The 13,308-nt window shown below is 45.7% G+C and overlaps 1 protein-coding gene across 1 annotated transcript; it reads right to left on the bottom strand.

Moving 5' to 3' along the window:
- Positions 1 to 537: 537 nt before the first annotated feature.
- Positions 538 to 9,636, bottom strand: Nifk (nucleolar protein interacting with the FHA domain of MKI67). Its single transcript, XM_051148190.1, has 7 exons — positions 9,479 to 9,636; positions 7,344 to 7,481; positions 5,840 to 5,948; positions 5,236 to 5,447; positions 3,866 to 3,937; positions 1,420 to 1,554; positions 538 to 741 (listed from the first exon to the last, which is right to left on the bottom strand). The coding sequence occupies exons 1-7, from the start codon at positions 9,596 to 9,598 to the stop codon at positions 538 to 540; spliced, it is 990 nt and encodes a 329-aa protein (XP_051004147.1). The 5' UTR covers positions 9,599 to 9,636.
- Positions 9,637 to 13,308: the final 3,672 nt, after the last annotated feature.

The following is a 13,308-nucleotide window of genomic DNA, read 5'->3' as shown; positions in this document are numbered from 1 at the left end:
AAGGGCACAGAGACCCCCGAAAGTTCTTAGGTTCTCTTGCACACAAAAAACTAGCAATGTTTGATCACTGAATCCTGAAAACTGCTGAAACTGATTGTGAAACCTATAGGCTAGCTCACCTGCAATTAATTATGGATGAAACAAGTCATTGACAGCGTGCGCAAGTCTGTATTCACACTTGGGACTGCCTTCCCACTCTGTGCATTTAACTTCTAGGTTCAGATGCCCAAGGTTGAAGCCTGACATACTTCTTTGAGTTTTATGCACACAACCACCACAAAGACAGTCAAATAGCACTGGTGGGGCCACAAAGACTGCTGGTGTTATTTAGGCCTGTAGTTTCACACAGGCAGAGGGAGCTTAAAAAGCCCAATTCAAACTCACAACAGGAAAAGGCAAAGCAGACCAGTACCTGGTGGCTGTCTTCACTGGCATTTCCCTCAGCATCTCATCAGTGCTAGCATGTCACTGCACTAGTAAATTATTGTGGGCCTTAACAAAGTCACATCTGCCTAGGAAATATGCAAACAGAATGCTTTAGGGGTTACTGGTTGCTTTTCTTTTTCTTGATCTTTTTTTCTTGGAGCTTGCAGGTGCTGGTGCTGGAGTCTTTTGGGCCTCTTCTTTCACTGTAGGCACTGGCTGTTTGAAAACGATTTCATTATCTTTATCATCATTGACTTTGGTCACCTGTGACTTCCGTCTTTCCAAAAATGCTGGTGAACAAAGTGGCGTGGGACCCTGAAACCAACAAGTACATTACAGTCCAGGATAGCACAGGCACCAGGAATGACCACCCAACCCCACTGCCTCCTGGCCTTACCAGCAATGACCACCCAACCCCACTGCCATCCTAGTTTTGTTTTCTCTGTGTAGCCTTGGCTGTCCTGGACTTGCTTTGTAGACCAGGCTGGGCTCAAACTCACAGTGGATCTGCCAGCCTCTGCCTCTCAGGTGTTGGGATTAAAGGCCTGTGTACCACACCTGACTTGCCCTCCTAGTCTTAAATTGTACCATGTGATCTATTTCTATCTCCTGGTGACACAAGTGAAGACACTGAAGAGTTTAGGAACTTTCCAAACAGTGAAGAGTTTAGGAGCTTTCCAAACAGTATGCAAACTCATTGCTTTATTATTATAAGATAGAAAATTGTTAAGTCACTAGTTAGGGATCTACCAAAATGTCACGATTCAATCTGGTCCCTAGCCAAACTGATGTTTGTAACCTCAGCTTTCAAGAGGCAGAGGCAGGAAGATCAGAATTTAGGCCAACCTGGACTACAAGAGATCCTGTGTCCAAGACCCAAAACCTCAAACCTCACCACATCAGCAGCCCCCCTGAACAGAGCAGCAGGTACTGCTTTTCCTCCTTCAAATTATGTCCACAGCAGCTGGTTCCCAGAATGCGAGTGACACTCACCTGTACGTCCACGAACCTCTTTTTCTTAGACCTATTACGCTTCTTAAAAATTTTTATGGTAAATCCTCTCTTCAACATCTTCCTCTCCTTTTTCCTAGGTATCCCTGAAAGTCTTTCTTTTGAGGTAGGCAAAACCTGAAAATAAAGGCTAGGAATTAAACAATTTGCACATTTCTCAGCTACATGCTATAGTTGTACACCTATCTTTAAACTACCAAATAGTTCACATGCTGGCAGGGCAAAGGCTTTGTTATAACCCAGACGTTATGGTGCATGCCCATACCCCATACCCCGACCTCAAGGCTCAACACAGTACTTCTGTGACTGTTAAAGATTGGGGCTGAGCTCTCTTACCCCATCTCTCTTCCTGACTCTGTTTCTCTCTGGGGCACCCCTCCCCCATGCTCATTTAATAAACCTCATATGATCTTAAAAAAAAAAGGGGGGGGGGGATTGAGACCGAGGGAGCATGGGAGATGGCCAGTGGTTAAGAGCACTGACTGTTCTTACAAAGGACCTGGGTTCAATTCCCAGCATCCACATAGCAGTTCACAACTGCCTGTAATTCCATTTCCAGGGGATCTGACACACTCACACAGACACACACTCAGGCAGAACACCAATATACATAAAATACATATAAAGGGTTCTGACCCATTCTAGCATCAATTTTTAAAGATATTTCCAATTAAAAAAATATGAAGCAAAATCCTAACTAAAATGACAAAATATTAAAGATCAAGAGGCTAGAGAGATGGCTCAGGACTGGCTGCTTTTTCAGAGGACCTAGGTTCAATTTCCAGCACCCACATGGTGGCTAATACCTGGCAGTGTATGCAAGCCGGCCTAGGCCAGAGGGGCACTAGGCGTTCTACTCCGTCAATGTATTATTTTCCCAAGACAAAGTCTCTCAAACTCGAAGCTAGGTTGGTGGCCAAAAAGTGTCACATGTCCATGTTCCGCCTCTCCTCGGAGTTGCGGGCATGAACATATATCAGGCCTGACAGTTATGTGGGTGCTAGGATCTGAACCCAAGTCTGTAGATTTGCATAGCAAGCTTTCTCACTGGCCCAGCTTCCTATCTGATTTTGAGCTTTTGAAAAACCCACAATGCAAGGGGCCAGCTATAAGTGGCATAAGACTACAGCCCCAGCACTAGAGATGTGAAAGGCAGGAGGAAGAGAAGTTGTCTTCAGGAAATAGCTAAGTTTGGGGTTTACTATGTAACACTGGGGGCTCAGTTGCTTATTGTGACATGGTCTGGTGCTACTATGTTACTTACTTGTCCCCTGAGATCTTTACTGTTCTACTAGCAAATGCTTATACACAGGAAGTGATATTGTGAGACCTTGCCTCTCAAGTTATCTCTGATTGGCTAATAAAAATGCCTACAGAGCTAAGGCTCTGGGGCTTGGAGGCAGAAGGATTCTGTGAGAGAGAGAGAGGTGAGGGAAGAGAGGAGGAAGGAATCTGGTTGCCATGGCTAAGCATGAACTAGCAGCATGTGGCCACGAGGAGCTTTGCTCTGAGGGTTATCATGATGGAGAGATAAGCAGCCCCAGTTGGAACGTGTTAAAGTATTTATGGGATTTTTGGCCAGCATTAGAAAAATTAGCTTAGGGGGTTATGCCCAGTTCCAGTACATAACCATATTAACTATCTAATAGATTTTTGTTTCATTTATTTCTATAGTAGTAGGCTAGATAATAAACTGCCATAATAGTTATATGTATTAATAGCCTTCTAAAACATTTGGGCTATATTAAGATTGCCAGATCTAGCTGGGTGTGGTGGTGCACGCCTTTAATCCCAGCACTGGAGAGGCAGAGGCAGGCTGATGCTTTGAGTTCGAGGCCAGCATGGTCTACAAAGTGAGTCCAGGACAGAGAAAACCTATCTAAGAAAAAAAGATTGCCAGGCCCCAGGCTTGGTACAGTGGCACACGCCTTTAATCCCAGCACTTGGGAGGTAGAGGCAAGAGGATCTGAGTTCAGAACTAGCCTGGTTGACAAGAGTGAGTTCCAGGGCAGCCAAGGATACAGAGAAACCCTGCCTGAGAGGGGGAAAGGGGAGAGGATCTGAGTTGGAAGACTAGGCTGGTTAACAGGGGGAGAGGAAGAATAAGTCTCAAAGAAAAAAACAAACAGACCCTCATTAACCCCAAATGAAGTCTTTAATAACAATAAAAAAGCAGAAATTACTTTCTTTTTTTCAGGTACTTTGCCTTTAAAAACAAATTTTTTAAAATTACTGTGTGTGTGTGTGTGTAGGCATGCATATATATGGAGGTGAGAGGACAACTTTTAGGAGTCAGTTCTTCCCTTCAACCATGTGGACTGAACTAGGTAGCCAGGTTTGGCGGCAAGTGCCTTTACTCCAAGCCACCATGCCAACACTCTGGAAAGTATTTCTATAGCCATTAGTGACCTTATTGAGACCACCTCACCTGGTTAACCTCAGAGTCCTCAGGAGTGTTAGGAATGCCTTCAGAAGTCCCTTTCTTTGGATTAGGTAAGACCTGTAAATAAATATTAAAAAGTTAATAACTTGCTTGTGCTGTAGCTGAATGCATACACGCGTGTGAACACACACACACACACACACACACACACACACACACACACACACACACACACACACACACACACACACACCTCTCTCCAAGAGAGTTCTAAGACAGCCAGGGAACCCTCAAAAACAGAGAAACCCTCAAAAAACAACAACAAAACACAAAAAACCTAAGTGGGAGCTAGAGAGAAGCTCAACAATTAAGAGCACTGGCTGCTCTTTCCTAAGACCCAGATTCAACCACCAGCACGCACATGGTGGCTTCAACTATAAGTGAACTATAGTTTTAGGGGATCCAATGTCCTCTTCTTGTCTCCAAGGGCACCTGGTGTCCACTTGGTGCACAAGCACGAAATTATATAGGGGGAAAACTAGCAGGGGGCTGAGGATTCAGCTCATATAAAGTGGCATACCTACAGCCCTGGGTTATACTTTCAGGTCTGCACAGACCTGGAATTATTATTTTATTTATTTATTTATTTTTTGGTTTTTCGAGACAGGGTTTCTCTGTGTAGCCTTGGCCATCCTGGACTCACTTTGTAGACCAGGCTGGCCTTGAACTCACAGCGATCCGCCTGCCTCTGCCTCTGCCTCCCGAGTGCTGGGATTAAAGGCGTGTACCACCATGCCCAGCTGAGACCAGGAATTATTACACGTGCCTGTGATGCCAGCACTCAGGAAGCAGAGACAGACCAGAAAGTCTCTGTTATTCTCAGCTGCATATCAAGTTTGATGTCAGCTTGGAACAAGAGACCCAGTCTGACCAACATCAACCATGGCAGTAGGCACCCATGCTGGGCCATAAGCTCATCTGTCTACTCAAGAACTCAAGGCAGAGGTAAGAAGAGGACCTATGATAAGGCTTGCCTGAGCTGTTACAGACTGTGTTCATACCAGTCCACGCAGCTCAGTAAGATGTTCTCTTTAAAAGGGGGAGAGTGGTGTGGAGGGATGAACGTCGTATGTTCCTTTCCCTGGGCTCCATCCTCAGTACCAGAAACATTAAAAAAAAAAAAAAAAAAAAAAAAAAAGCAGAAAGGCAGAGTTCAAGGCCAGCCAGAACTCAGCAAGCACTCAGCATTAGCCCAATCAGCAGTCTTGCCTGGCCACCAATCAACCAAAAGAGGCACAAGCACAGACCAACCCCAAAACCTAGCGAGTGAGGAGGACCGAGATAGATTACAGTCATGTAGACACACGCTAGAACTAGTGAAGTGGGCACCAAGAACATCAGAACAGGGTGCTTACCAATGAAGGGAAAGTATAATCAATCCCCTTCTTAGCTAGCTTCTTCCGGAGCAGTTTTTCCTTCTTCTTAAACCGATATTCCATCTTTAACATTTGCAGATGTCCTCGTTTCTGATTGTAACGCTTCACTGCTGGAAACGATGGCTGGTGAAATGTAACATTCCAGTCCTTAAAAAGTTCTTTATGGACTTTTTCTGGTGGCATAAATTTACCTATATATACAAAAACAAAAGCAAGAAGGAAAGGAACTTAATTTTCGAGACAAGAGACAGGGTTTCTTTATGGCTGTCCTAGACTCTCTGTGTAGACCAGGCTGACCTCGAACTCACAGAGATCTGCCTGCCTCTGTCTCCCAAGAGCTGGGATTAAAGGCATGTGCTACTATACCAGCTTGGGAAATAACTCAAAACAATTATTATTGTCACCTGCCTCTACCTCCAGAGTGCTAGGATTAAAGGTGTACACCACCACTGCCAGCTTTTAGCAGTCTCTTTTACTCACCCTTTAAAGATGGGTTAGCTCCCCTTCCTGAGTATAACCCCCACAAGTAACTGCTTAATCCCACCCCAGTGTAGAAGCAGACCTCCTGAGTCAGAGTACTTACACGAAAGAAGTCTTTCACCAAAAAGGTAGTTATCCATTGTTTCTGCAACTATCTTGGCAACATCCTCAGACTCAAACTCCAAAAAGGCATAGCCTCTGCTGTGTCCAGTCTGTAATAGCAAACCCAAGGAAAGAGCAGTTAAATCCAACACCAAGCTCCCCAAGCCCCAGTGGACGCTCAGGAGACGCCAGTCACAACTCTCACCACTCCAACTCCATGCTATTGAACAAACAAGACAGCCACAGGGCTTGCCTATCATGCCCCAGGTTCAGGCCCCAATACTAGACGAAAATGTAGGTAGCTCAACCTCATCTCACATGGTAAGGGTGAAAACAACCAACTCTCCAGTATCCTGAGGCTCACCAAGAAACTGACACTGATTTCTATAGCCTAGGAACCACTGTCCCTGAAACGCAGGCCGAGGTCCCAGTCCCTGTACCAGCTCACAAGTGGATTTCCTTACAATCATTAGTCTTAAGTGTAGTATGGGTTCTGGAGTTCAAGCACCTGGGCTTTGACCCTGGCGATGACCCCTGACTTGTGTTGAGGAACGTGTAACATGTAAGCCTCAGATTGTCGTTCCATGGGATGAAGACAACAATAAAATAACCTCTCATCAGATTGCCATGAAAACACCAGTAACGCCCAAAGCTCAACAAGGTACTAAAAACTCAATGTTACCTCCATTTTGCTTTCTTTTCGAAATAAACACCAGCAATTCAAAGTTAATCTCAGTTCCACAGAGTAAGGCCAGCCTGAGCACCAGCCACCAACCATCTACCATCTGCACTCCCTACCCCACAAAAGCAGAGAAGATGGAGGAGTGAAAGAGAGATGGACTATGACCTCCAACCCTACAGATCACCTATAAACTAACAAATCCTCTGAAAAGTAACTGACAGGAATCCATGCCAAGAACAAACATCAGGGGCCAGAAAAGTGACTCACCAGACAAAGGCACTGACTTCCAAGTCTAATGACCAGAGTTCAACTCCAGGAGCTACGTGGTGGGCAGAGAAAACAAACTAGCTGATTTCTACATTCACCCTGCCCCATTCAAATAAATAGAAGTAATTAAGAAAGAAAGGGAAAAAAAAAAAAAAAAAAAGGAAGGAAGAAAGTCTGTCTTTTTTTTTAAAAGTCTGTCTTGAAAAACCAAAAAGGAAAAAACAAACAAAAAACAAACAAACAAACAAAAAACAAAAACAAACAAACAAACAAACAAAAAAGAAAAACCAAAAAAGAAACAAAGAAAAAAGCCATGGGCTGGGGCCGTAGTTCAGTAGACAGAGTGCTTGACTAACGCAAAGACTTGGGTTCAAGGCCCAGCACCACATAAAACAGGCAAAAATCAGTTATGAAGTACCTTCCTCGGTACTGGGATTAAAGGCACGCACCCGAGTGGGGACTCTGTAGGTAACAACATTGTATGCCTATGATTAAAAGGATGACATGCAACTGAGAAACAAAACACACATAGCTGAATCCAGAGACAGAACCTTACCCGTTTACTTCTGGACAATCTGAATCTGGTAATCGTGCCAAACTGGGTAAAGTAGTCATGGATATGGCTTTCAGTAAGTGTTGAAGGTAGGTGGCCCAGAAAAATCACTCCAGGAGTAAGTTTTTCTTCTGTCTTTTGCTGAGGACAAAGACAACAAATAAACATTTAAAAATACAAACGCATACTGCACCAAGACTTGTGTGTGTGTGTGTGTGCACACTCGCACACTTTTCTGAGCAGGGTCTCACTATGGAGCTTTGGCCAGCCTGAAACTCACCAGGCAGACCAGGCTGGCCTCTATCTCTTGAATGCTAGGATTTTTTCTCTTTTTTAAAAAAATTTACCTTTACTTTATGTGCATTGGTGTTTTGCCTGCATTTATGTCTATGTGAGGGTGTCAGATCTTGGAGTATAGACAGTTGTGAGCTGCCATGTGGGTGCTAGGCTTTGAACCTGGGTCCTCTGGAAGAGCAGTCAGTGCTGGTAACCGCTGAGCAGTCTCTCCAGCCCCATGAATGCTAGGATTAAAGGTCAGAAATCTGGCTGATCTTGACCTCTCAGAGATCCACCTGCCTCTGCTTGGGCTTGAAGGCAAGCGCCAGCACCACCCAGCTTGCTGAAATATTTTTTTAGAGGATAGGTAGAGATCTGCCTATCTCTGTACCAGGATTGAAGGTTAAGCCTCACCTTGACTGGCTTGCCGCAAAACTTTCAAAACTCTTCACTCCCCTTGGTCCAGGAACCTTTTCATATCTCTACCACAGCAGTCATTTAAAAACTAGATGTTTGCTATCTTTCTTCCCCTAAGGAAAACCATCAAGCTGCCAACGGTTTTCTTGGGGCCCGCAAGGTAGCTCAGCAGGTAGAAGCACTTGCTATGCAAGCCTGATGCTTTGAGTTCAATCACAGGGAGCCACAGGCTCTGCAAGCTTCCCAGGGGCCGTCCTCTGACCTATAGACGCACCATGATGTGCAACATTGTACACACACGTGCCCACACCCACCATGTAAAAATCTGCCGCTGTCACTTTGAGGCGGAGACCTTCAACTCTGAAGGTAGATGGCCGGTTGGTCACACCTAATCATACCATTTCCAGCTGCCAACCTTCACAATGCAGTTTGTACTTCTGTCACCACCACCCTCTAACCTACAAGAATTTGTCTCCCTGCCCCCACCAGGGTGACATATGCCTGTAATCCTAGCATTCATGTGGGAGTTCAAGGCCTCGGCTGCATGGCAGGCAAGTTTGAGGCTTGCTTGGGCTACAACAGATCCCGTACTGACATTAAAAAAACAAAACCCAGCCAGGTGTGGTGGCGCACGCCTCTAATCCCAGCACTCAGGAGGCAAAGGCAGGCAGATGGCTGTGAGTTCGAGGCCAGCCTGGTCTACAAAGTGAGTCTAGGACAGCCAAGCTACAGAGATACCCTGTCTCAAAAAAACAAAAACGCAAAACCCAAAACAACCTTCCTAAGAGACCCCCGCAACAACACCAAAAACAAAACCCTTCCATTCCCTCCAGTGCACTTGATGCTAAAAACCAAAGAAACTGTAGGCAAACAGAGCTTGACGGGCAATGTCCCTACTTTCTTTGGCTAAGCTCTGGTCTGAATACTTAGCCCAAGCTGTCTTCTGCCTTTCATCCTCCTTGCTTCCCGCTCCCGGGTGCTGGGTTTTCCGATCCGTCTTCTAGGGACTCGGACGTAAGGGGACATACTACTTTTTGTTTTGTTTTGTTTTTTTGTTTTTCGAGACAAGGTTTCTCTGTGTAGCTTTGGCTGTCCTGGACTAACTCTGTAGACCAGGCTAGCCTCGAACTTACAGCGATCCGCCTGCCTCTGCTTCCCGAGTGCATCCATACTTTCCGAATGCTCCGATGGACCAAGAACCTTCATTTTGCAGGCCAAAGCGGAAGCGTGGCAGCTTAACATATTCTGAGATTCGGAGGCGCCATGCTTCCACACGCGGTACCCCCTCCTTCAGGTGAGTTCTGAGGGCCTCAAGGGCAAAATCCCGCACGGATTCCCGACCTGCCTCAGTCTCCTGACTTAACCCATAGCCGCCAAGCCGGTGAGAGGTTGGCTCCCGATTCAGCCCTGCCGCCCGCCGCCCAGCGGAGCGCCCGGCCGCTCACCCTTTTCGCACGCCGTTGGATTTGCGTCAAACCCTCCAGAAACTGTGAGTCTTCCTGGGGGTTCAGCGCCAGAGTCGGCTTCGCGGGGCCCGCCAACACCGACATGTCGGAAGACGCCATAGAAGCAAGTCCACGCGGAGCTCCCGGAAGTGACGGAAGTGACGTTCTCTTCACTTCTTGGAAACGGAAGTAGAGGCGGAGGAGGCGTAGCAAAGGAACAGCAGACGTCTGGTATTGGTGCTCGAGCGGCACCTACTGACCAGAAAGTGAAAGCCTTTTGTTATTGTTTTGTTTTTGTTTTCCGAAAAAGGGTTTCTCGGTGTATCAGCCCTGGCTGTCCTAGCCTTGCTTTGTAGACGAGCCTGGCCTCGAACTCACAGAGATCCTCCTGCCTCTGCCTCCAGAGTGCTGGCATTAAAGGGGTGCGTCACCATGCCCGGCTCTGAAAAACTTTCTAAAGCGGGAATGAAAATAAACCCCCGGGGCTGGGCGTGGTGGCGCCCTCCTTTAATCCCAGCACTTGGGAGGCAGAGGCAGGCGGATCGCTGTGAGTTCGAGGCCAGCCTGGTCTACAAAGCGAGTCCAGGACAGCCAAAGCTAACACAGAGAGACCCTGTCTCGAAAAACCGAAAGAAAAAAAAAAAAAAAAAAGAAACCCCCGGGGCAGAGAATATGGCTCAGTTGATGAAGTGCTTGCTGAGCACTTCTGGGTACAAAATCCAGCACCGCATAAACTATGATTTGAAGCCCCACTGTAACCCCAGCACTTGGAAGGTGAGGCAGGAGGATAAAAAGTTCAAAGCCATCTCATATACATAGTGAGTTTGAAGACCGTCTGGCTCAAAAACAAACGTAAGGTCTCAAATATTATACCTGGCTGTTGGCTATTCATGGGAACGCAAAAGGAAAGGAAGGACTGACTCCCTTGGTAAACATTGTCTAGTTTGTAAACTTTGTAAACCCTCAAGGCAGGAAAGTGGCCAGATCTCCACCTGAGGAGCTCCGCCAATCAGGCCCTACCCTGCAGACTTTCCCAACCCTAATATTTACTTTCTTTTCCTTTTTAAGGTTTATTATGTATGCAGTATTTTTAAGGTTTATTGTGTACGCAGTATTTCACCTGCATGTGTGCCTGCATCTCAGAGGAGGGCACCAGATCTCATCCTACATGATGAGCACCCCTGGGAGAAAAGCCTTGACCTTTGAGCCATCTCTCTAGTCCCAGTCTCAGGGTCATTTTCTTGTTTTTGTTTGTTTGAGTTTGTTTTTTAAGGTAGGGCTTCTATGTGTAGCCTTGGCTGTCCTGGACTCACTTTGTAGACTAGGCTGGCTTCAAACTCACATCAATCCCCCTGTCTCTGCCTCCCAAGTGCTAGGATGAAAGGCATGTTCCACCACACCTAGCTTAAAGATTTGTTTATTTTATATATGAGTACTCTCTCTGTATGTACACATGCAGGCCAGAAGAGGGCATTAGGTCCCGGTATAGATGGTTATGAGCCCATGTGGTTGCTGGAATTGAACTCGGGACCTCTGGAAGAACAGACAGTGCTCTTAACCACTGAGCCATCTCTCCAGCCTAAGGGTCATTTTCTAATGGCTGAAATGGTCTTTCCTAGTTCAGAGGTGGGAAAGTAGATAGGGTACATCCTACAAGAAAAAAAAAAAAAAAATTGCACCAATCCTTGAAAAGGAAACCCACCAATTCCTGAGTTTCCCCCAAGCTCAGGACTTGAAATCCCAACGATCCTTACCATGGAAACCTCTACCCCTCAAGAAATCCTATATAAACCTGCCCCTTCCTACCAGTTCCCTGCTGTTTCTCACCCAAGCAGAGGCAGCCACCCTTCTAGGTTTTCCCTCCCAATCTCTTGCGTGAGGTTTGTTGTGCTGTGTGACTTTGTGGTGTTCCTTGGCTTCTGACTGACTGCCAGGAGCCTTCAGAGCTGCAATATTTCCAGTGCCCTTGATATATTGCTAACCGTTCCTTCACTCACAAATCTCCTTCCCAAATCATTTTTTATTGAGCTAGGGTTTCTCTGTGTAGCCTTGGCTGCCCTAGAACTGTAGACCAGACTGGCCTCAAACTCAGAGATCTACCTAGCTCTGCCTCCCAGGAGCTGAGATTAGAGGTGTGGGTCATTGTGCCCAGCAGGGCTGCTGTTTTGAATGAAGGGTTCCTGAAAAACAGCAAGCAGATGTGAGGTCATTCCGGGCTCCCTTTTGTTTTCTTTTTTTAAAAGTTAGTATACAGGGCTAGAGAGATGGCTTAGTGGCTAAGAGCTCTGGTTGTTCTTCCAGAGGACTTGAGTTCAATTCCCAGCACGCACTTGGCATCTCACAGGCAATTTGACACTTTCTTCTGGCATACCCCGCCTGCCCCCCCTACACACATACACACACACACACACACACACACACACACACACTGAGAAGAATCAAATAATGTTAGCTTTACAAAATAATGGGTTTCTTTGTGGCACTTTCATGCAGAGGTTGCTTGACTTCCTTCTAACCCTTCTCCTTCCTTCCACCTTAGTGTTTGCGTGTGTACAAGAGCACATGTTTGCAGATGCCTCTTTTCTTTCTCTTTCTGAAAAGTTAGAGCTGGTGCTGCTGGTCATGGAGCTCAGGGGTACAGTGTTTGCACAATGGACTTCATTTTTTTAGCCTTGAGGGCAGGAGGTGGCGGTGGGAGGGGGTGGTGGGAGGGAGGGAGGGAGGGGTGTGGGGAGGGAGAGGTGGTGGGGAGGGAGGATCCCTTTGTACAGATACCTTTCCTATACCAGCAGGAAAAACTACCTTTCTATCACCAAGTACAGAAAGTCAGAGTGAAGGAAGTGTGTGCCAACTCTGTAGAAAAGCCATTTCCCTACTTCCACAGCTACCCAGCCCCAGCCCTTCTGCTTGTCACAGTTAAATAATTTACTACTCTTTAAAAATATTAAAGTTTAGCTGGGCGTGGTGGTACACACCTTTAATCCCAGCACAGGAGGCAGAGGCAGGCAGATTGCTGTAAGTTTGAAGCCAGCCTGGTCTACAAGTCTAGGACAGCCAAGCCAAGGATACACAGAGAAACCCTGTCTCAGAAAAAAAAAATTATTTTATTTTTTTAATTCTCAAGACAGAGTTTCTTACAATCTTGGCTGTCATGGACTCACTTTGTAGACCTGGCTGGCCTCACGAGATCCACCCACCTCTGCCTCCCAAGTGCTGAGATTATAGGTGTGTGCCACCATGCCTGGCTAAAGTTTAACTTTTATTTTTGTTTTCTCTGTAGTTTTGCTGTCCTGGACCCGCTTTGTAGACCAGGCTGGCCTTGAACTCACATCGATCCACCTGCCTCTGCCTCCAGAGTGCTGAGATTAAAGGCGTGCACCACCACACCCAGTTTTTTTTGAGGTTTATGAAGATCTTATCTAACTATTTTACCTTACTTATCTATAGAATCATATCTATCTGTTAAAACTAGGATATATATTCTTATGATAAAAATAGACTAGTAATTGACATGACCATTATTTGATCAACTAACAATTAATTTATATTACTTAACTATTCTAAGCAGCCTGCATTAGAGCTTCCAAAGTATTGGAAGTAAACCTTGTATTATAGTTGAGTTGTATAGGTACAATACTTTATAGTAGAGTAGAAATATATATAATCTCTGTGAAAAATAATCTTAAGTTTGAATTCTATGCCAATGTATCAAAATTAAACTTATTTTGCATCAATATACAAAATTCTTTATCTCTATCTTTATTAAACATTTTTTAAGCTGGGCATGGTGGCACACGCCTTTAATACCAGCACTCAGGAGGCAGAAGCTG

This window comes from Acomys russatus, chromosome 6, assembly GCF_903995435.1.
Source record: "Acomys russatus chromosome 6, mAcoRus1.1, whole genome shotgun sequence".
In the NCBI taxonomy this organism is placed as follows: Eukaryota; Metazoa; Chordata; class Mammalia; order Rodentia; family Muridae; genus Acomys; species Acomys russatus.
Note: the sequence above shows the minus strand (reverse complement) of the source record. Positions and strands in the feature narration are given on the sequence as shown.